This window comes from Hemicordylus capensis, chromosome 2, assembly GCF_027244095.1.
Source record: "Hemicordylus capensis ecotype Gifberg chromosome 2, rHemCap1.1.pri, whole genome shotgun sequence".
NCBI classification, from domain to species: Eukaryota; Metazoa; Chordata; class Lepidosauria; order Squamata; family Cordylidae; genus Hemicordylus; species Hemicordylus capensis.
The window spans coordinates 422666503-422691179 of record NC_069658.1 but is presented as its reverse complement, the minus strand read 5'-3'; the positions used below and the strand labels follow the sequence as shown (position 1 = coordinate 422691179).

The 24677-nt window shown below is 43.6% G+C and overlaps 1 protein-coding gene across 7 annotated transcripts in view; it reads left to right on the top strand.

Annotated features, from left to right (window-relative positions):
- LOC128343176 (transmembrane protease serine 12-like) overlaps positions 1-24677 on the top strand; it is a 77236-nt gene continuing 52559 nt past the window's right edge. For 4 of the 7 annotated variants that reach the window (XR_008315363.1, XM_053291766.1, XM_053291771.1 and 1 more), the window contains exons 1-3: positions 1-216; positions 3913-4114; positions 19625-19890. Coding sequence is in view for 6 of the 7 variants with exons in the window: in XM_053291766.1 (XP_053147741.1) it covers positions 96-216; positions 3913-4114; positions 19625-19890 (589 nt within the window). In the remaining variant the exon portion in view is untranslated. Of the gene's footprint in view, positions 217-296; positions 933-3912; positions 4115-19624; positions 19891-24677 lie in introns of those variants that run through there. The other 3 variants (XM_053291769.1, XM_053291767.1, XM_053291765.1) reach the window with 3 other exon arrangements.

Genomic DNA, 24677 nt, shown 5'->3' with positions numbered 1-24677 from the left:
GCCCGCCCTCAGGCACGTGGCCCAGAGCGAGCCCCGCCCCCTGGCCGAGAAAGGGCGGGAGCGAGGGAGCCGGTTGCTTCCCTCCAAGGACGACGATGCGGCCCCCTTTTCTCCCCGCAGCAGCAGCACCGCCACCACCAGCCGCCACCCCCTTGGCGCTGCTCCTGCTGCTGTTCTGCAAAGTTCTGGCCCCACTGATTCCTGGTCCCGAAGACGGTGAGCCCAGGTTGCTTCCTCCCTGCCCCCCCCCCAGCGCTCTGCGGCCCCTCCCGTGTGTGTTGAGTGGTTTGAGCCGGCGGAAAGCGTCGAGCGAGGCTGGGCCGAGGAGAAGCGAACAGCTAGCAGGATTAAACGCCTTCGGGCGTGGTGCGCCTGCGCATCTTGCGGCCCGAGTTAAGCGCCTTGGATGGTTCCCGGCAGCCCGTCTAGGCTAGTCGCGCGTGCGTAGTGGAAAGCTCCTGCCCACCCCCCACCCCAGTTTTTATACACCGGCCGGGAGGAGCTGTCATTGCGAGCGCAGCGGGGCAGAGCAGGTTTCTGCGGTCCCAAAGCGAATGATGAGCTGGAGACTGCCCGCTGATGAGGACCGCAGCCCGTGGTGGATCCTCAGCTGCAGATTAGCGTTCACTTCAGCTCACGGCACATGGATCTTCTGCTGTCTCCTGTAGGCTGTACACGGGGCGCAGGCAAAGGCGCAGCAAAGCCTCTTCTCCTCTTCCAGTGAGCAAACAGGCTCCGGCGTCCGCCTGTAAGCTGCACCCACCCCTTGAAGGTGCTGTCGCAATGGCGCCTCCACCACCGGTGAACTGTGGATGTGATGCCTCCGATGCTGCGTCTCTACGTTCTCCAGCCATGGCAGACACTAAACAGCCTCTGCCTGGAGCGGTGCTTGTTTTCGCCAAGAGTACCTGATGATCTCCCTCCCCACCCAGGTCGGATAAATACCCCTTGAATTTTGTCTACACTCTGCTGCCCGCGGCCCCCGCATTCCTCTGTAACCTTGGCGCCTCAACAAGGTCTAGCCCACTTCCACGTCACACACTGTCACAAACAGTTGAGGGGGGGGGGGTAGAGTGAATGACCTCTGACTGAATGGCCGTTGACTGTGATTATATTATTTTTATTTTATAAAATTTGTACTCCGCCCCAAACTTTCATCTCTGGGCGGTTTTTATTTTACCACTAGGTCTTCAGAAGACCTAGTGGTAAAATCAGTTGGACATGCTTAGCCTGACATGCTATGTATGTAAAATGCCCACCTTATTTTGCTCTTTTGCAAAGGGTTACAGACTGTAAAACTGAGAATTATGCATTTTCTCTTCCTTCACCAAAGGTACATTATTTTGTGGTCTGTCTTATATAGTTGCATCAAAATAAGATTTTATAAAACCGAATCATGGGGAATTTTGCTCTGTTCTTGAAGTGCTTTCTTATCCTTACATTTTTTAAAAAATGTGGGTAATTTCAGGTATAGTTTAAAATCAGATTGGGGGTAGGTATGTGTTTGCCTATATTGATTGCAGTTTGATGGCTCTTCCTTCTTGATAGACCTATTGGCAAGGTAATCCTTGTCTCCCCCCCTTTAAAAAAAATGATGCACATGCAAGCACACTTGTTTGAGAGTCTGAATAATGTCTTGAGACTACAACTGATATTCAGAGGTATCTTGCCTCTGAATATGGAGGGTCCATCCACATAGTCACCATGACTAACAGCTCATGAGAGATCTTTCTTTCTCTATTAATTTGGTTTTTTGAGTCCTCTAAACAGTCCTGTGCTGTGTGTGTGTGTGCACGCACACATGCTCTCCTTGGATGGGCCTGTCAGGGAAATTATGTTTCTTTGAGAAGGTGTTTTGTCAAAGAAATATTGGAGATTATAGGAAGCTGCCTTTTTTTGAGTCAGACTATCGGTCTAGATTGTTCAAAATTGTCTACAGTGACTTCCATTAGCTCACCAAGGTTTCAAGTTTTTCCAAGTCCTTCCTGGAGATGGCAGGGATTGAACCTGGGATGAGTGTGTGTGTGTGTGTGTGTGTACCCAGTAGCTTTATTAATGGGATGGGTTTTATTTTCTTAAAACTAGAAATGTTTGTGTACATTGGCAACTTCCTTCTACTAGCAATATCAAAAGGCTCTTGTGTGCTTCATATACCTTTTGTCTGGCCACTCTTAAAATCTTACTTGGCACCCCCTGAAAATATCCCCCCCCCTTAAAAAAAATTCTTATCCCTGAACTTCAGCCTGGAAGTCCAGGGATAAGAGCACCTCTGTTGCCATGGGCTAGCAACAACATTCTTTGGCTGCTGCATAAAAAGTGAGTGAATGAACAGTGGCAGCTGAAGACTTGTGTGCCTGAGGCAGGGTGACAAATGCTCACACTCACACAAATGCTGCTCCTCAGCCCACTTTGCAGCAGCCTTTCCCTCTTTTCCAGCAGCAATAGTTACCACTGCCTGACTTGGTGCATGCCGCCCTGACCCATAGGCTTGGTTAAGAAAAGGGGGATGGAATGGAAGAAGACGTCTCAGAACAAAGGGGCAGTAAATTAAGAGCATCTCCAGTGCTTTACCTTTCCCCCCTTTCTCTCCCCCACTTTTTAAACCAGAACGGTTGGAAGGCAGGAGAGCATGTAACATTTTTAAAGGAAGAAGGAAGATGAGTGGGACAAGGAGGAGAAATATCACAGTGCAGCTGTTTGCAGAGTGGTGGCTGTCCCACCATTTGGCAAAAGGAGCTTGAATGTTGGCAGGAGAGGCAGTGGGATATATCTTATTGGCAACCCTACCAGCACCCTAATATTCTGCTGCTTGAGGTGACTGCCCCACCTTGCCTGATGGAAGGAGCACCACTGTGAATGAAAAATAGCAATGCTGAAGAAAAGGGCTAGTGTGAAAGCTGGAGGTGTCTAAAGATTTTAGGACATGGGAGAAGACATGAACATGTTGTCTTTCAGCCCCCACAGAACCTTTAGAAAGCAGCCGTTGGAGCAGCTGCACTAGCAGTAACTTCCCAGGATTGGGGAGTGAATGCTTTGTGTCATCATCTCCTGGAGGATTGATCAACCATTCATTCTGCTGGGGAAAGCCCAGAGCTGCAGGCTCTTCAGCCTCCTACATGAGAAGATGTCCTACCTCTGTGGGACAAAAACTGACTCTGCTTCCTAGACAGAGGGGGGCAGCATTTCCCCTCATGACCTTGAAAGACCAGCAGTTGGAGCAACATCACCAAGCAGTAACATTCGAAGACAGGGGATAGGATGCTGTACTTCATTGACCCTCCCACTTGTCACCTTGTAGTTGTATTTGCCACAACAGCAGAAACTATGGTAATGCTGGTGATGAAATTGGCATCTTCCTCCACAGTAACATTGCTGCTTCTGCATCCACAGCAGTGATGCCACAATACTCACCCATCTCTGTTAGCACCGTGTATCATGTCCGCTACTAGATTTATTTTGGGTCATTTTTCTTCTATTGTCAGTTGTGTTGGAAGCCTGCTAAGCAAATTATTGAAACAAACAAGTATATCTAATTGAAGTGATATCAACTGTTATTATTTGAGAGTTTCAGATAAACTTGCATGTGGTTCATCTTATCGATTACCTAATCTGTTCTAAGTTAGGATATTAATGTTAAAACATGCACTTAAATATTCCCTGTGTGATATATAAAAGCAATATTCATAATATTCGGTGTCTGATTAATGAGAGTGAGTGATCTAGGGATTCATAGCATCCTTTTGGCTTGCATAATGTCAGAAAATTATCCATAAAAACTGCTATGCCCAACTGATCTGTTCAAAAGAGTCGCTCAGCATCTTCTTTAAATGTGGTGTTGCTGAATGCAAACTGTATTTTGTGGGTACTTGTAGACATGGCCTCTCACTAGCATAACTGTGTTTTGGTTTCTAGAATGTGGAATAAGGCCTCTTATGGATGAAAAAGCGACAGAGCCTCGGATTGTAGGTGGACGTGATGCTCAGCCTGGGGCATGGCCGTGGCAAGTTAGTCTTCAAGTTTACCGATTTGGTGCTGGATTTATCCATATATGTGGTGGATCTTTAATCAATAACAACACAGTGTTGACAGCAGCACACTGCATTGATGAATTGCTGTATGTATTTTTCATTTCTAAATCTTTTTCTGTCAGTTTTCAAAGAGTTAAAAGTGTATCTTATATGTTTGACAGGGAATCTTTCTCAACAGCACAAATCAAAACATCTTTATTTATCACAGCTATGTGACCTTCATGTGCAAGTGCAACTTTGTTGCACAAGCACAGTATTAGTCAGAATATTGGCCAGTTTTCTTTATGGTCTCTGTAGGTCTCCATGTACTCCAGAAGTATATCTGGGGATCCTTTTCATGATCTTTGGTGTATTCACACCAGTGGGTTCTGTGCATGGGCAGTTTTCATAATCAGGAAGGCTGAGAGCTCTGTGAGGCACCACAACTCTGACCTGTTGCATGTAATTCATCTGTTAGTTAAGGCAGTTGGAGAGCTGTTGCTGCTTAGTTTTATTCTGATCACCAAGAGTGTCACTAAACAGAAATAGCTCCTCTTTCGTGGAAAAGAATAATGCCTTTGAGAGAGAGACAGAAAGGTTTTTTAATTTAAGTTGCTCTGCCTACAAAGTGATGAACTCTCCATCTAAGCATCTATGGATGTTAAAAAAACAAAAATCCTTTAAGAAGTGTGGAAAATGTGGTGGTAAACTTCCATTAACTGACCACCATGACTGGTGTCTCTTGTGTTTGAAAGAGGATCACATACCAGGCAATTGTAAAATCTGTCAAAGCAAACCCGTAAAGGTTGAGAACATAGATTTCTTGTGGCATTAGATTATATTTCACCCTCCAATATCTATGCTGAAAAGTCCATCTATGTCAATCAGATTCTTGATCCATCTCAATGCTATTGCTGTTGACAGCTTTGTCATTGGACAGCTACCAACGCCAAGACTGGCCTGAATTTTTTGACATCAGAATGCATTGTGTCTGTAGAACATTCTCAACAATTAGAAGGGACCTGATCCTTCAGGTTCTCCTTATGCCTTTCTATGTCTGAGAACTGACATCGTGAAAAAGACTGGAGAAAAAGTCTTAAGAAGAGGAAAAAGGAGAAACATCTGATCAACAAAAGAGGAAAGGAAAAAAAGGAAACATTCTCTTGTTTCCAAAAGAAGAAATGCTACAAACTAACCTTGATACTGCCTGGAGTTAAGAGTCTAAAAAGGTTCAATTTCCTTATTGAAATAGATGTCAATCACCATAATAACTTTGACTGAAGCAAAAAGATTTAGACTTGCTCTTCCATCCTTGATGTTGACATTGATGTTGACATCAGTATCCACCACACTGACACCTACAGCCGCAAACGGGTATAGATTTTGTTGTTGGCAGTAGAAGGGAGGAGAAAGGATATTGAGGATCAGGATATACTGGAGATTCCTTCTTTCTCCCCTGGCTCCCTTAATTCTCCTATATGGCATGAAAAGAGACAACACTTCCTCCATATAGCATCCCCATCGGGAATTATTAGACCATAGTCCTCACCAGCGAGATCAGACATGAGTCATCATCGTAGGGAAAGCTTCAGGATGAAAGAAATGCTGTGAGTACAGTTTTTATCTGATGTATGGACCTAGACCTCCTGCCTTCCATGTATATCCTGAGCACTGGATTTACCCATGGTCATCTAGCTTCTTCAAACTACCAATTGTGACTACTCCTCTACTTACTACAGCCGCAGAAGTTCAGAATAATCCTCCAGGAGGCTTTCCAAATTAGACCCTGCAACGGGGTCACGTTGGATCTTGGAGGTGTGCTTCCACACTTCCGTCGTTGTGAGACCGCAGTCCCTACGTGGACAGCAGGGTGCCGTTCACATTGCCAATGCCTTGTCTCGAATTTAATCGCTGCAATATAGAGCTAGGACATTGTATATCCGGCATAAGGAAGTTGCTGTTTCTTCGGGTTGTTAGTTGCTGCAAAACTGCTCCCCCTGCTGTTTACATTTTCAATGTGACTTGCCTGAATGGAGGCATTTTGCTGCTGTTGAGCAGCTAGTTTGGAAAGTGCCCTGCTCTGACTACAGACTCTTGCAGATTACACCAATTCCTGCTGCCCAACCAAAAGCCACCAGCACGGCAGTAACTGCGACATCTCTTATGATGACATCTTGTGGTAGCAAGCATGACTTGTCCCCTTAGCTAAGCAGAGTCCACCTTGGTTGCATATGAAAGGGAGACTAGAAGTGTGAGCACTGTAAGATATTCCCCTTAGGAGATGGAGCCACTCTGGGAAGAGCATCTAGGTTCCAAGTTCCCTCCCTGGCATCTCCAAGATAGGGCTTAGAGAGATTCCTGCCTGCAGCCTTGGAGAAACTGCTGCCAGTCTGTGTGTACAATACAGAGCTAGATGGACCTATGGTCTGACTCAGTATATGGCAGCTTCCTGTGTTCCTAAATGCCAACCTGCAAATGGTGAAATAGAAAAGGAGCGTGAAAAGGATTCTGTCTCTCTTGACGACCACAAGTCTGACGAGGAATCCATTTCTATGGAATGGCCATAAGAAACCTCACCAGATGAGTATGTAGCTCCAAAGGACTCTGTATGATTATCAAAGGAATTTCATACCTATCACTCCTAGATTAGAGATATGGCCTCTGCTATACATTTAAAGGTAACAAAACATAGAGGATCCAGTATTTATTTTGTTGTTCGATTTATATATTGCTTTTTGTTAAAATAATCTCAAAGTGGTTTACAAAAAGTAGAGCTATTAAAATAAATATAAAAATCTCTATTTGAAAATTTAAAAACCTCTCTAAAACAATAATACATAAAACACAGCAGCAGCAGCAGCAGTAAAAACTAATCTCATTTGAAACCCTGGGTGAAGAGCCATGTTACTATTTGTTTCAAAAACTTTGGTGGATGCTGAGGACCAAATGCCAGCTGGGCGAGCATTCCAAAGCCTGGGGTCAATGACTGAGAAGGCCCGGTCCCGTGTGCTCAACAGCCGAGCCTCTTTCACCGTTGGCATGTGGAACAGAGCCCCCTCTGATGATTTTGTCCAACAGGCAGAAACCTTTGGGGCAGGCGGACCTTCAGATATCCAAGGCCCAAACCATTTAGGGCTTTAGAGGTCAAAACCAGCATCTTGCATTGGACCTGGAAACAAATTGGTAGTCAGTGTAGCTCTTTCAGAATAGATGTAATATGCTCCGAGTGAGCAGTTTCAGAGAGAACCCTGGCAGCTGCATTCTGCACCAATTGAAGTTGTTTAATGTTCTTCAAGGGCAGCCCCACATAGAGCGCATTGCAGTAACCCAGTAATTTTGTCTCTTCATCTTCAACATCACAACCTACAGCTTTGCTAGTGCTACCTGTATTAATTGGTGCTTCAAAGCAGGCTTGGCAAAAGCCATAATCAGATCCACTGATGCTGAAGAAGCTGGATAATATGTATAAAGTACAAGAAGATGATGGATATTTTAACTCCATTTAAAATTAACTGGAAGGGAGCCCCACTGGCTGCTTTGCCCCAGGCCCTGCACCCTGCCAGGGCTCTCTAAGGACAGCCTTGGATGTTATTTCCTATTTAATGACCTTCAACCCAATTTTCTAGCCATTGATTGTGCTGCATCTGTAAAATCTAATAGTTTTAATAGTTCTGCACCCTCAGATAAAGAGAGGAGAAAATGAGATGTGATGGGCAGACACTTCTGTGCAACTTCTGTATTAACTATTTGTATAACTAATTATTTAGCTTGTATTTGTAACTACTCTTTTGGGAGCAATTGAAAATGGACATCTCAAACCCTCCAGAGGAGCTCCATCAGAAATTTAAAGACTATTTCAACAAATCTGACCTAACTCAATACAAATAAGCACAAAATTTAAGAACTTTGAAGGTTCCATAGCTGCAAGGTGTCAAGTGTTACTCTGTTCTTCTACCTTGTAATTTGAAAAAAGATATAAAATTGAAGGCCTTTGAAGCCTTTGAAGGGCAAGGCATTTTAAGTAAGCAAATAAACTAGCTGGCACTGCACAGAACATCTGCACGCTAGGACTTTATTGCTCTCCTTAAAGTCTTGCCACAGCCCCTGCTTAATTGTTCAGTGTCAGCCCCCCCCCTCAGCCACCCCCCTCCGCCACTTTCAACCACCCACTCACAGCCACCTCCTCCCCTCCCCTCCACCACTTTTAGCCACCTCACTCACAGCCATCCCTCTCCTCTATCACTTTCAGCAACCCCACTCACCCCCACCCCTCCACTCTCCCACTTGCAGCCACCCCCTCCCCCACTCGCAGCCACCCCTCCCCCACTCGTGGCCACCCCCTCTCCCCTCCCCCACTCGCAGCAACCCCCTCCCTCCCCTCCCCTCCCCCACTCGCAGCCTGTGAAGGTCCTTTCTCTGTGAAGGTCTTTTTTCTCTGACTTACCTTTGTGCCTTTGCTATTCTAACTTCCTGGATGATTTGTCTGCTTTCATTTTATTGAACATTCTTGAGGAAAATAATTGAGATTATCAAGATGGGTAGAAGAAAGCGGGCAAGAGCCAGTCTGTCTGCTCTGCCATCGGATACGGAGAGACAACCCAAGCAACTGAGGATAGATCATTTCCTGACTTCTGCTGTGTGTTCTCCGATTTCCTTACCATTACAAAACAAATTTGCTCCGCTAGAAAATACCTGCGTTTCTGCAGAAGTTGATGCCGGGGAAACTATCCATGACTCCCCGCCCCCAAGCGGTCCCATGCAGGAGACACAGTGTGGGGGGGGACCTAAATGCTCTTCTACCCCAATTTTGCAACCTAACTGCAGGCATGCTGCAATATATTTTGCAAAGTTTAAAGCACCTGGAAGCTAAAATAAATGAGTTCGTGAAGCGTCGAACCTAGAAACCGCCCTGTCCACAAACTAACAGTGAAGGCAGCATCAATGCAAAGGCAAACTAGGTGCCTCTGCTTCCCTTCAGTTGACAATAAAGTTAACTGTCACTTACAACCAAATTGTATCTTGTTCATTATCACCCATATACCAAATAACTTTTACAACTGGAACCATAAAGCTGTCATTCTTCGCTCATTAAGACTTTTACTGGACGTGGGTTTTAATCAGAGGCTCTTACTTACGTCCGGGGACTCTAGACTTCCTGGTTTGCTTTTTCGAAAGAAGGAGCACTTGGGCAGATTTAGAATATTAACTCAATGATGTTTTACTAACTCCATTGTAAATCCCCTGGTTGTGAGGGGGTTAAATCTGCAATCTCCAGTATTCTGCTCTTGGTCTCGCACCTCAGAGACACCAAAGCCAAGTAAGAAAACATCAGAGACCAAGATAGCAGTGCATACTAGATCTCAAGGTCAGTCCATATCCAAATAAACTGTCTGAACAAGGGAAATGGGCTGAAGTAGAAGCTCCTAACTCTAATACTGACTCAAAACCTCCAGCTTTATCTCAAGATTTTATTTATATTCTTTCTCAGTCACTCATCAAACTCTCTGACAGTTCAAACTCCCTGATGGAAATAGCCAATGGCTTGGCCGCCCTGGGGAAGAAAACCTGTGAAGCCCCCCTTCCAATAAGTTTGCCAGCCTCCCAGGTTTTCAATGATAGTCGAGTTTTCTCTGAAGAGACTAATACTTCCCTTGATCCACATTTGCCCCTTGACAACCACATTAACTCGGATATGTTGGAACTGACACGAATGGCTCTGCAGGAGCACGGTCAAACTGAGAATGAACAGTGGGCGGGCTTGTCAAATGATCCACATCTCCAAACAATTTTTTCTGTGCTGGCTCCAAATCTCCACTCCTCCCCTTCCAAAGACTCTGAAGCTCTTAGTGGGAGGCCTTCTTTGGGTGATAATAGGTGAGGCCCTGTTTCTCAAGCCATTAAGGATGCTACTGTTAATATCTATATATTTAATCCTCCTGGGTACAGCTTTAGAATGTGTGTCCCAGCGCCCAGCTGATTGGCTGGGCAGTGGAGGCGCCTGACAGGCTGAGGTGTAACCAGGAGGATTGGTCATCAAGTGGCCAGGCCATCCCGGGTAAGGGGGAGGAGGCAGTGGCAAAGCCTGGCCTGGCCACCAGAGGTGGCGAGGGGAAAAGGGGGTGAGTGGAAAACGGGCAGCGGGGCACAGCCCTGAGGCCCGTTGGAGGCTGGGGCGAGAGGGAAACAAGTGGCGAGACTTCCCTGTTCACTGCCCGGGAGGACAAACGGTGGCAGGGCCCTTTTTGGCCACCCGCCGCCTGGTAAGGAAGGCCTGTGGCGGCTGTGAGGTCCAGACAAAAATGGCTGTGGGCAGGAGGGAGGGGGGCGGGCAAGAGAGTGTGGCAGGAGGGCAAGAGAAAGTGGGCCTGGAGGAAGGGGGAGGGAGGGCAAGAGAGAGTGGAGCAAGAGAGAGTGGGGCAGGAGGGGGAGGGCAAGAGAGATTGGGGCTGGGGGGTGAGAGAGTGGGGTGGGAGGGAGAGCAAGAAAGATTTGGGTGGTAGAGGGAGAGAGGGATGGCAAGAGAGAGTGGGGCAGGGGGGAGGGGGAGGGGCAAGAGAGAGGGGGGAACAGCCGGCCCCAAAGAGCGCACAGATGCTCTGTGCAGGTCGGCTAGTTGTTGATATTGCACCAACCAACCAACAGTATTTACTGTTACACCAAGAGTTCTAGAGGACCCTATCACCTTACCATCCGATGAAGATGAAAGTTTGACTCCTAATTCAGTTACTTCGGTGGCCCAAGTTGACTCCTTGGATGTACCCAGTGCATCCGCTGCAATGAATAATTCTGGCTGTGTTCCTCCTTCAGATCCACTGAACACTCATGCAACACCCCATGAGCCAGTGATTGATTCATTTGTATGGGATAGCCAGCCTGCTTCCAATTAACTCTTGGCTCGTACTAACCAGATCTCGATTTTAGTGTGGAATATCGTGGGCTGGAAATGCAAACGCCACAATCCTAACTTCTTATCCATTATTTCTGGATTTGATAACCTGATGATCCAGGAAACCTGGCTAGCAGGTGATTTATTCTCCTCTGGCTATACACCATTCTCATTGGCTGCAAAGGTTGGGGTGGGTAGAGGCAGACCCAAGGGTGATGTGGCAGTGCTTGTTTCCACTTCTCTTCAGTGTGAACTGACCCCCCTCGGCCACCTAGACCCTTACACTTTAACTGTATTACTTAGCTCTGGAGAATTTAACTTAGTGCTGATAAATATTTACATTCCTCCTATAGGCTCTATCCATCTCTGATATCCAGGTTACTTATCATAACCTTCACATCATAGTGGCAGGAGATTTTAATGCCCGCATTGGGTTAGCTGACAATGCTCTCTATGCTAAATTTCATTGTTTCTCTCTACCTATAGAAATCCCCCCCCACACACACACACTTGTTAGATGTTCTAAAGACACTAGGTGCAATTTTTTTGGATTAAATCTTTTGCAATCCTTTAATAAGATGGACCTTCACCTGCTCAGTGGGGCGGTTTCTACTGATTTCCCTGCTGAGTACACTCACTGGCCACCTTCCCTAATTGATTATGTGGCTATTTCTTGCAGTTTGGCGTCATCCATTAGGAACTTTCAAGTAATTAGTTGCCCTGAGAGCAATCACTCTCCCCTGATGTTGAACATTGGTTGGAAGGGCTCCACTAGGTTAGATTGCAAGCAGGTTCTTTGTAATGAGGACGTGTTTGGTTTCCAGCGAGCGAGATTGTCCCCTTCATTGCTCAATCGAGTTGAGCAATGCTGCTTGCTGCTAAATTCCTTTGATGCCGTCTACTTGTGAGATGCCCTAATCGCTGGAGAACCTCAGATTTCTGACCCATCCATGCTTGAACATTTTGATAGATTAATTGGTCTTCTTTCATCTGTGCTTGTTAACCCACGGCCCCCACCTTGGGAGCGCCAAAAAAGAACCTTCTCGCCCTTGGTTTGACTCAGAGTGCTGTGCTGCGAAAAGGTCCCTCATTCAGGCCTTTAAAACCTATGCCGAAGGTGCCTCTACTTACCAGACTAGGTTCTGGCAACTTGTCTCAACATCTCTGGTGAGAGCCCGCTATGCTTCATCCTTTATCGTCCCAGCGGAGGCCTGGGAGTGCCATTTTTATAATCTATATAGGAGCACAGACCCCCTGCAGGTGAGGTTCGATTTGAATGATTCTGATCTTCCCTACTGGAACCCAGTCTCATGCTCTGAAACTGAGGGCCTTGTAAAACAAGTCAAAACAGGTAAAGCCCTTGGGAGTGATTACATCACCATCGAGATTATATGCTCTAATTTAGATTGGTGGGCTCCCATTCTTGCCTCTTTATTTTCATTTATTGACATCACTGCTAAAGTCCTTCATGAGTGGGGCATTGCTGTAATTATTCCCATTTATTAAAAAGGGAGAAGAGAAGACCCAGCCAATTACCGCCCCATTAGCCTTTTGAGCATTATCAGTAAATTATACGTGAAACACCTTCTGTTGAAATTGGCTGACTCGATAGATGTTCATGATATCTTGCCTCCCCAACAGGCAGGTTTTTGTGATGGGTGTTCTACAATAGAGCAAACATTTATACTTCAGCATTTAGCTGAGAAATATACCCGTAACCCTGGTTCTGCCCTATATGCTACATTCATAGATATGAAACCAGCTTTTGATTCTATCTCGAGGGACCGATTATGGCTTAAATTGAAGGCCTTATCTGTTCATAAGCGCCTCCTATTATTGATTTACAAGCTACACAAAAATACTCACCTGAGGGTTTGCTGTAATGCATGGGGCCATTTATCTGCTGAAATACCAACTGATAGAGGTGTGAGACAAGGGTGCATGTTGGTCCCGGTCTTGTTCAATATCTACATCAATTCAATAGTGTCCCACATGAACGTCCTTTCCATCGACCCTCCTAAATTGGCACACAGACATGTTTCAATTCTACTGTAAGCTGATGACATGGTTCTTTTGTCTCAGACCCCCATTGGGCTTAGGCAGGCACTCACCTTACTCGGTACTTATTATGCAGAAGAAGCCATTGAGGTAAATTCCCAGAAAACAAAAGTACTGTTTTTTGCCAAGGGACCAAAGTCTTACATGTGGCAAATGAACAGCCATATAATAGAGCAGGTCAAAACCTTCAAATACCTTGGTGTAGTTTTTCACTCTTCTGGTGGTCGCCACCCCATTTAAAATTTATATCACAGATCGCCCAACAATCGGCAAATTCAGTTACATCTTTTCATTTCACAAGGGATGCTTCTTATATTCCCGCTGCTATTAAACTTTTTGTGGCCAAAGTTTATCCACAGCTTATGTATGGTGCCCAGTTGGGCCCCTTTGGCAACTTTTCACCTGTGGAAGCTATACAAACAAAATTCCTCAGATCTATACTTCAGGTACCTAGTTGTGTCTCAAATGTCGCCATTAGGCGGGAAGTAGGAGTCTTTACTCTGGAATCGGGCTACTGACAATGTATTCTTTTATTTTGATTAAAACTGAAGTTCTCCCAAGTGGGCCTGGCGCCTTTCACACTGGTCAATTCATTCAATTCGAAATTGAAGCAGATGGTCAAAACAAAATTACAACTTTACGGGCTCCTACTGGAAGAACTTATTAGGTTGGGACTCAATCAAGCTATGAAGGTCGTTAAACAGCGTATCCTTGATACCGAATTACAAGTTGAAGCTGCCAAAATACCAAGAGGCCTGTTTGTAGGTGATCAGTTTTTTAATTTGGAACCTGCTGATTACTTAAGCAATATATTTATTGCTTACTGTAAGTAATCAGCAATTACGGAAATAATAATATGGAATCCCCTTAAACCTTCCCTCAAGTACAGCAGTGGGGAGTGCATTAAGACACACGAGATAATGCACGTCTGAATTGGGGGTGATTAAGTAAGTGCATTATCTCTTGTGTGTCTTAACGCACTCCCCACTGCTGTACTTGAGGGAAGGTTTAAGGGGATTCCATATTATTCTGCCTATGCCCTTGCGGCTCAGGCGCTATTGAGTCCACCGCCCACGTTATTTTATATTGTGACCTTTACAGGGACATTCGATTAAATCTCATTTCACCATTTTTGAAGTCTTTTCCTGGTCACTCAGATGAATTTTCTCTTGATCTATTGCTGTCTAATTTTAATGCTATGAGTACTAATTTGGTGGCCAAGTTTTGCTATATTTTCTGTAAATCTCACACTGCTTTTTTGTGATGTTCTTTTGTTCAGGTCAGTGACCGAAATGAAGTTATCTGTATCGGTATTTAAGCAGTTTTAAAATCAAAATTTATCATTCTCTTGGTTGCTTGGTTGTGCCATCGAGTCGGCGTCGATTCCTGGTGACCACAGAGCCATGTGATCTTTTTTGTAGAATACGGGGGGGCTTACCATTGCCATCTCCCACGCAGTATGAGATGATGCCTTTCAGCACCTTCCTATATCGCTGCTGCCAATATAAGAGTTCCCATATTTTGGGAAACACATCAGCGGGGATTCGAATCGTCAGCCTCCTCCTCTCTAGGCAGGTTGATTCCCCACTGCGCCATTAGGTGGCATGACTGACATTGTGGCATTAAACAGCAGTGTACAGTATTAACATCTTGTGTTAATACTTGTGTTAGCACCTCATGTTCTGGATCTTTTACAGAACCTAGGAATGAATAATATTGAGTGCTGGAGCTCTGCACTCAATATAGAGGAGAACTCCATTATTCATGGGGGTTTAATTCTACACTGGGGGGCGGGATAGCAAAACTGTGGAAGATGGGGCATTAGGGCTATGGAAATCGGGGGGTTAGCTTCTCGAATTGCAGAAAATTGCTGTCCCCGTTTCCTTCCAGTCACCCCCAAATGACCACCAAAGCGCCCTACCATTCTACGGAGTAGTCCACAGTGCCAAAACCCAGCGAAAATTTGCAGGTTTTGCCCATTTTAAAAAATAAATGGCACAAAATGGCAGCTGGAAATGACCCCAGAGGTCATTTCCAGACACCCCCGACCACAGATATGTGGGTTCAACCCCCCTTTTTTCCATGTATACTGAGGTTGGTTGCTAATTACCTGATCATGGATACACAAAACCACAAGTGCTATACCCGCAGTTAATGAGGTCCTCCTGTATGGGAGCTGTTTTGTATGCAAACTAGAAGAGGGCATTCCTGCTACAGACCAGAAAACAGCAAATAAAATTGAAGGTCAGCAAATTCCTGGAAATTCCAACTCAGAGTGTGCGGGAGTTCAGGTATTATTAGGCCTTGCATGACTTTTGTAGCTTATGCAAGGCTAAGAATAAACCCTCTGCAACTCTGGTTCCTCAGGATACATTGCAACCAAAAACACAATCAGGGTTTTACTATTGCTCCAAGAAAGATTCTAGACTCTTTAATGTGGTAGACGCAGGTCAAGAACTTGTCTGTGACCATTGCCTTCGAACCTCTAAGACCATCAGTGACACTGACCTCAGATGCATCTCTTCAGGGATGGTTTACGCACATTGTAAGCAATATATGGAGAGAAGAAGAGAGAGTGCCCTATCAGTTATTTAGAGCTCCTATCTTTTTTGAGAACATTAAAAGCATTCCAACCACTCCTAAAAACAGTGTTATTTAGATAATACCACAACTATTGTCTGTATAAACAAGCAAGGGGGTACCATATCCAGATCCCCATGTGAGTTAGCAATAACAATTTGTGATTTGTGCATACACCAGGACATTACAGTGATGACAATTCATATCAGAGGAATGGACACTATACAAGCAGATTAGTTCAGCAGAGAGATTCACAAGTTGGAGCTATCTGATAAAATACCTTCAGCTTTGGGGAACCGTGACCTTAGATTTGTTTGCAACAGCAGAAAACAAGAAATGCCATCATTACTGCTCCTGGGTGGAAGTAGGGAGAGATTCTCAAGGGATGCATTTCAAATAGACTGGTCAGGGACTCCGAGCTACGTTTCCCCATTTTTTTGGTACTTCTATAAGTGTTGGCCAGAATATTATCTTTCGGAGCAAACATACTATTGATAGTTCCATGGTGGCCAAGGCAATTTTTATCTGCATCCCTACTGAACCAATGTACATGAGACTACAAGCAGATCTCATTTCACGTAGCAGTGAGCTTCGTCCAGTCGTAGAAATGCTAAAATTAACAGTGTGGAGAATCTGCAATTAAATCCTATAGAAAAACTGCTGTAAGAGATACCTGTGAATAATAGAAAAGAATCCATGGTCTTACTCTGCAAAGTGAGCAAGGTTTTCTGCTTATGCTAAAGGAAAAGGTTTTGAGCCATCTACAGCCTCAGTTGAACAAGTTCTTCAGGACTTGACAAATCTGAAGATCAAAGGCTTTTCTAACAGTTCATCATCATCACCAATTTTATTACAGCCATTGGCCAGCAGAAATAGAAATAACAAACATATCCAATACAACAATACTAAAATATAATAAAACAAAATACAGTCATTCATTAAAAAATTAGTTTAAAAAGCATAAACAGTTCCCACAGTTAAACACTGAATTGAGACCTTAACCTAATGTCAATATAACATTTTTTTGCTACAATTTTTATAATCTCAGAGTTTACATCTGCGAGACAGTAATATGTATAAAAACACTCGCACCTCCCAGGAAATCTGAGTAACAAAAGGGAAATAAATTCTTCTCTAGCATCCCGATACAAAGAACAATATAGCAGGACATGGGTGACAGTTTCCAGGAGGCCAGCACCACAAGGGCAAAAAACCGTAGCAGACTGGTCTTTAGCAAGCCTCTGTTCCAAAAGAGAAGAGGGCAACACGTTTAACCAAGCCTGAGCAAATGAGACCCGAAATTTAGAAAAGTGCAACGTTGTTAAGTAATTGGCACTTCTATCTCCCCTAGGTGGCAAAATCCCAAAATGCAAAGGGGAACAAGTCCTGTTGGCCAAAGACATTAATTCCTGACGTTCAGTGTCATGCAACCGGAGAAATAGTATTTCCTTCACCTTATTGCATTCCCGAGTGAGAAGTTCAAAAGGAGAAAGGCCCAGTTGCATTATTTTGTTATTTACATATCTAACAGTTCATTAAAAGTGCACCTTTCAGTGAACCATGAAAATATTGATTCAAGAATAGTATTTTCACATCCTAAGTCAAAAAGGTTTTTTAAAGGACTGCAGAATATGTATCCAAGTTCACTATCCAGTTCCTATTCAGAATCTATCGGTAGTGCTCGCTGCTCTTGTGGGCAAAACCTTACAGGGTAATTTTGCCATCTGTTCAAAGTTTCTTATAAAACGGTGTCCCTAATAGCTGTTACTTTGGCAAGATGAGTAAGTGAACTAGCTGCTTTGAGAGTAGATAAATCATATCTGAGATTTCAGAAATCATATCCGAGATTTCCTTCGTACAGACATTGGCTTTTGATGCAAAGTAGCATCATTTCATGTCAGCCAAGACCAGGGGCATAGCTGGGGAGAGGGGTCCTATGTTCGCCCCTCTCCCCGGCATCCCCTTGGAGTGAGGGAGATAATAGAGAAAATAGGGAGGGGTTGGAGCTGGGCGGCCCTGGGCCCGGATTCTTTGAACCCATCCACTCAATTATAGCTACAGCCTTGGCCAAGACATTCATTGCGCTTCCAGCTTCCTTTCAAACTCGAATTTCTGAGGCAGAAAGGGAAATACACATAGATAGGACAAAAGAGTTTAGACAGGACAATGGACTGTTCGTATCATATCAAGGGCAGAACAAAGGGAAGAGAATTTCAAAGCAATGTCTATAGCATTGAATTTTAGAAACGGTTAATACAGCCTATCAAATACCAAATATGAACTCTCCTTTGAATGTTAAGTCACATTCTGCTAGGGCTGATGGTTCTCCTTCTGCAAATCTTGCAGGGGTTCCAGTAGGACAGGACATTTGTAAAGCAGCAACTTGGAGTTCTTCTGACTTACCATCTGTGAAACATTATGTGCTAGGTATAAGATCGGCAAGAGAGGCTTCCTTTGGACAGGGAGTTTTGAAACAAGTTCTGCTGTGGACAGCTGTACCCTCCGTCCTTGTGGTAAGCAGACTAATCACTCAATGGTGAGAATACACTAAGGATGATGAAGAAGATAAACAGGTTACTTACCTGAAACTGATGATCCTTGAGTAATCCTTGTGTATTCACACAGCCCACCCACTTCCCCATTACAAGTGTAACATAACTCACGTATCTCTCTAACTTACCTTTGCAGCTCCCTTAGTGAGGCATTCTTTTTGCTTCATTAGATGATTGTCTTTAATGGCAGTTGTTAAAGGATTGAGCAACAACAGCTCTCCAACTGCCTTAACTAATGGATTCATTGCACACGACGGGGTGGAGTTGGATAACTGCAAGGAGTTGTCAGTCTTCCGACTGTGGCTGTTACACAGGCATAGAACCCAATGGTGTGTTGTTGCCCGAACCTAAGGGGTATACTCGTGGGTCAAATGGGCCGTAACCTAAAATTTGGCTTAAAATAAGTGGAATAATTATTATTCTCATTCCCTTGGGAGAATGGCATGGAAAAAGAACCTGAGGCAGCTTAAACTGCATTTGACCAGGCTTAGGACCTGGACAGAGATGTGGGTTTTCCTGAAAATTTTGAATTTGAACATTTTCTGGAAAAGTCCCCATGCAAATTTCTACAGTAATTCTTACAACAATCTTGTAAAGCAGGACAGTATTATTAACCCCATTTTAACTGATCATGTAATATATTTCTGTGTTGTTCTACAGGCAGGGTGGCTAGCAAAATTAAAATATTTAAGTTTTTAATTTTGTTACCAAATCTAAGAGGTTCTACCTAGAGACAGAATGGCAATTTTTACTGTTACTTCTGTTATATGCTGCTTTTGTCTTGCTGATTAATTCAAAACCACCATTACCTGAGATAGCAATGAAAAATAATCAGATTATGATAGGGTGTGTACATCCTGTTTCCAAATTATGGCTGCCTTACTTCTGGAGGAACATTTTTTCAAGTTTGCATTGTGTTCAGTGGGATTTTTCACATTGAATTGCAGGCACCCATGCTGAATGATAAATGGCTTATGCAAATTCCCTCCATTTCCGAGGAGGTTAGTCATGAAGCCTGAATTGACTGCTGCTGAGGAGAAACACATTCAGCACTCCTGTAAATGTGTATAGTTATTTGTATAGTTATTTGGCTTCTGATTTTAGTATGTATGGGAACGATTCAGTTCCGCATTAATCTTCCGCATTATTTTCTGTATTCAACTTTTAGTGAATGGTGTTTACTGATTCTGTATAGAATATTCACACAATGCAAAATAGGAATTTGCTATGATAAGATTAGAAGGTTGTTTTTTGAAGGGAATTTTGAATTGAAGTAGTAGTATTCTTGCAAGTGCTTTAATTGTTACTTCTTTATATATTTGGACATATATACTTTGTTATATTGCTTTTATTTGGAGAAAAACAATGCCTTTCACAACTTGATCAGAATCTGGCTCCATGTGTATAGCTTCTGCACTAGGTGTGAGGTAAGAGACAACATATAAGTTTCTCTGACTCTGAAGTAGTGATGTGATGGTAATAATTGACTCTGCAAATGATCTCTCTCTCTCTCTCTCTCCCCCTCCCTCCCTCCCTCCTAGGGACCTAGATTTTTTTAGGGTTGTGACTGGAATCAATAATCTTTATAGATATCAACCTCACACTGTAGTAATTGGGATTAGTGGTATCATGGTCCATTCTGATTACAGTTCCCAGAAGTATCAAAATGATATTGCCTTGCTTAAACTAAATGAGTATATTCCATACAATAACTATATTCAGCCTGTCTGCTTGCCTGACGCCTCTCTGGTTGTGACTAATGAGAATCCATGTTATATATCTGGATGGGGAAACAAAAGACTCCAAGGTAAGTCTTGCATATATTTCCCCCCTTTCAATGAATATAGTTAAGTGAAAATCACATAAAGTTTCTGAGCCATGAGTACATTTGGGACTGTTTCACACAGGGGAAACTGAACTTTGCCACCATGTGTACACTAAACAGAGAGCTGCTGGCAGACAACATGTGTGGCATTGTTACAGTTTTAGATGTATATGTAAACAACTGTGTGTGAAATGGATCTCACCGATAATCTGTTCTGGACACAGCAAGAAAGCTCCTTCCAGCCACCTCTTGGAAGCAACAAGAATGTTATAAGAAAGGTCCACTGTTATCTGTCTTGCAACAGTGGTATAAAATTCTGCTTTCCTCCTGGGTTCATTATTGAATAGGCATGAGCAAACTCTGCAGATTTCGCTCTCTTCAAACTACCTGCTGTTTTAATCTGACAGACTAAGGGACATGGAGCAACTGTAATTGTTGGACCAATGAATTCCATAAGGTTGCTGCTGTGTTAGAGTGATCCCCAAAATTTCTGTGATGTGTGTACTTTCAGGAGTATTTCACACAAGGGACATCAAGCTTGGCCACCAAGTGTTCACTTAACACGGATTTTTTCACCAACCACAGCTCTTGAGAACTATACTAGGTGATAGATGTGTTGCACTCACACTTCGATTTTAGGTGTACAAGTAAACAACATTATGTCAAATTGTGGATCTTGTTTGTAATATTTTCAGAGCACTGGAAGTTATAAGATAACTCCTTCCAGCCACTTTTTGATAGCAATCAAGATTAGTAAATGTCCAGTTTTTTCACTGTGGTATAAAGTTCATTTTTCTCCTGGGCTCATTACTAGGTAGGCATGAGCAAACAATGTAGCTTTCCCTTTCTTCAAAGTACCTGCTGATCCTTCTTGTGATCTTCATTGAATTCACACAATGGGATTCATGTCCATGCAGGATCCTCCCCCAGAACAACTACAAAAGCTCCTCATGGTGATCCTTCTCCACTCCTCATGTGACTGCATGACCGTTAGAGAAAAAGTGGTTAGAGCACCATTACCCTTCAGTGTCTTTCTGATCACCAAAAGAGATAATTCACAGGAATGGAGCTCTGGATATTGCTTTTTTTAATTTTTAAAGGAAGACTATTTCTTTCTCAGTAATTCTGTACAGTTAGCTTCATTCAGATATCTGCTCTGTGACAACCAGTGTACACTGGTTATATAGCGGTTTATGGCCTTTGTCTCAGAGCAAGCCCACATGAGGGGAAGAAAAATCCTTCCTATGCTTTCTGAGCAAGGCTTTTCCTTAAACTTTCCTGAATCTCTGGTAGTTTTTTTAAAAGGCTGCCACCCCCCCCCCTCTTGATCACAGAACTTGACCCTCCCTGGGCTGGGGTGGAAATCCCAGGGAAAAAACTCCCTTTATGTTGCTTTAAACTAAATGCAAAAACCTTCCATGTGCATGCCTACACGTGGTACAGAAAACGTGCATGCCTACATGTGGCCTACAGAAAACTGGTAGACTGCTGAACAACTGAGGCATGTGTGCACCAGAATTAGACCCCCTTCCAGGCCCTCCCCTTTCTTCTGAGTTAAAATCCCATTTGGATGAGGCTTTTAGAAGAAAAGAACAAAAAGACAAACAATTTTATTCAAATGCTACAGACTGCATCCGTCTGTGACTTTCACAGCTTTAGTTACAGGTAAAAATACTCAGTAAGTTACAAAAATATTTCAGAAACCACCCCAGATGAAATTGGGGCAGCATGCTTTAAAAATTGTGGTTACCCAAATGCAAGGAACAGGTATGTAGGAAAATACAAAAGCATAATTAACTTACAGAGTCTTTTAAAAATGCCCTGGATGGATGGGTGAAGGCTAGTGTTTTTAGTTTAGTTACGTTACAGGAAAACGTTCACAGAACAGTTTCAGGGATATACAAAACACACAAAAGAAAACAAAAAGTCTAATGCTACTTCCTGAAGCCAAAAAGCCCTGGCTTCCTTTTCTTCTTGAATTCACCAAACCATGGTAGAGGATTCAAATCCCTCCTGGCTTCCGTGGATTTGCAGAGAGATTTCCCTGCAGCCAGACCTCACGGCCACATCTCCTCTGCTCCTCCAGCCAGCTCTTTCTAACAAAAACAATTCTTCCTCTACAATGGCCCTCTAGGTCCCACCCACCTAGTAGGAGTGTGCACGGTTCGGTCCGGCACAATTCAAAAGACCGCCGGACCGGTACAGAGGTCCGGCGTTCCGGATGGGCGGGGGACTATTGCTTTAAGCGGGGTGGTGGTGGTAGTACTTACCCCCCGCCGCCGCTCTTCCCCCTCCGGCGCTGGTCATTTGAAAAATCTTCTTGGGGTGGCAGAGTTCCTCTGCCGCCCCTGCCCCTGTCGTTGTTTGTAAAGCCTTCAAAGAGACAAGCGCTAGCCATATAGTAGACGCTTTGTCTCTATTTGTTGATAACAAGTTGATATAAAAGAATCTTCCAATGTCACGGAGGCTAGACCAACCGAAAAACACCTGATTTTTAACCAATAATTGAGCTGGTTTTGTGGTAGCAAGCATGACTTGTCCCCGTAGCTAAGCAGGGTCTGCCCTGGTTGCATATGAATGGGAGGCTTGATGTGTGAGCACTGTAAGATATTCCCCTCAGGGGATAGAGCCACTCTGGGAAGAGCAAAAGGTTACAAGTTCCCTCCCTGGCATCTCTGATAGGGCTGAGAGAGATTCCTGCCTGCAGCCTTAGAGAAGCCACTGCCAGCCTATGAAGACAATACTGAGCTAGACAGACCAATGGTCTGACTCAGGCAGCTTCCTATGTTCCTATAATAGCCACATTTTATCTTCTATCTTCAATGGTCTCTTAGCAAAGACTACTATTTTGATTTTTTGGTAATTTATCACAAGCTCTTCCTCTGAGCTCCCTAGGGATAATACTCTCAGAGCTCTTTTCAGCCCAATTGGCAACCTGGAACATATTGCTATGTCATCCACATATAGGAGAGCATTAACAAATTTATTTGAAATTTTGATTGATTGATTAAGTGCCATCAAGTCGGTGTCGGCTCTTAGTGACCACATAGATAGATTCTCTCCAGGATGATCTGTCTTCAACTTGGCCTTTAAAGTCTCTCAGTTGTGCATTCATTGCTGTTGTAATCGAGTCCATCCACCTTGCTGCTGGTCGTCCTCTTCAACTTTTCCCAGCATTATGGACTACTCACAGGCGCTGGGTCTTCGCATAATGTGTCTGAAGCATGATAGTTTGAGCCTGGCCATTTGTGCCTCAAGTGAAATTCTGGGTTGATTTGTTCTATGATCCATTTGTTTGTTTTCCTGGCTGGCCATAGTATCCTCAAAAGTCTTCTCCAGCACCAAAGTTCAAAAATGTCAATACTTTTCCTATCTTGCTTCTTCAAAGTCCAGCTGTCACATCCATAGAGCATCACAGGAAAAACCATTGTCTGAATGGTTCTAATCTTTGTAGGTATAGACACGTTGCGGCATCTAAATATCCTTTCCAAGGCCTTCGTTGCAACCCTACCAAGTGCTAGTCTACAGAGTATTTCTTGACTGCTGGATCCTTTACTGTTGATGGTCGATCCTAAAAGGCAGAAGCTATCCACCACTTCATTGTCTTCATTATCAATTCTGAGGCTGGTTGCTGTACCCATTGTCATTAGTTTAGTCTTCTTTACAATTAGTCATAGTCCCATTTTCTCACTATGCTCCTTTCATTACTAGAGCTTGCAGAACATCTACATTCTCAGCTATCAGAGTGGTGTCATCAGTGTAGGGTAGGTTATTGATGTTTCTTCCTCCAGCTTTAAAGCCACACTCATCTTCTTCCAATCCAGCTTCTCTCAGTATATTTTCAGCATATGAGTTGAATAAATAAGGAGTTATACAGCCATGTCTTACTCATTTGCCGATCTGGGACCACTCTGTTTCACCATGTTGTGTCTGGACTGTGGCTTCCTGTCCTGTGTATAGGTTTCTCATGAGAACAATGAGATTTAATTTTAGGGGAGTGAAAATCCTGCCCTCTGAATTTCTCAAGTAAGGAATTAACATAGAGGTTGAATAGTAAGGGGGCAGGGCTACAGCCCTCTTTAACTCCTTTATCCGCTGGTATACAATTAGAAAAGTGTCCTTGTAAATTGTGGCGGACTTCTAAGGACATGTCATTATATAATTTCCAGATGAGCAAGAAAGCTACGCCATCGATCTATTGAAGAATTTCCCAGTTTCTCCCATATTCCTGGAAATGGATTCAAAGGCGGCTTTAAAATCTACAAATGCTTCATAAAATGATGTTTTAGGCTTTCCAGAATATTTTTCTATGAAAAGTCTGAGAACCAACCCACGATCCAAAGTAGATTTTCTCATGCAAAATCCAGCCTGCTGTACCATGATTAAATTTTCACTCTCCATCCACTCTTGCAGTTTCTAAAATAAATATCTCACATAGAGCTTGCTGATGATATTTATGAGGGGAAGAATGGCAGTTCAGTCACCAAATAGCAGAGCAAAACCCATTTGGTGAGAAAGCAGCAAAGCAAGAGGTCTTGAGGCAGTTCTTTAGTGTTGAAGAACTACAAGGATTTATTCAAAGAAAAAGTTACAAACAAATGTGAAAAAGCCTGCAGCATATTTCAGCTGTAGCTCATGGCTGAAGAGAGAGACCAAAACAAACAGCCATCTCTGGAGAGACAAAATGGAGATTCACACTGGAAGAACAAAGAGGGGAGGACACTATTACCAACACTATGATCTATCACCCTAAAAAACACCAGTGGTCA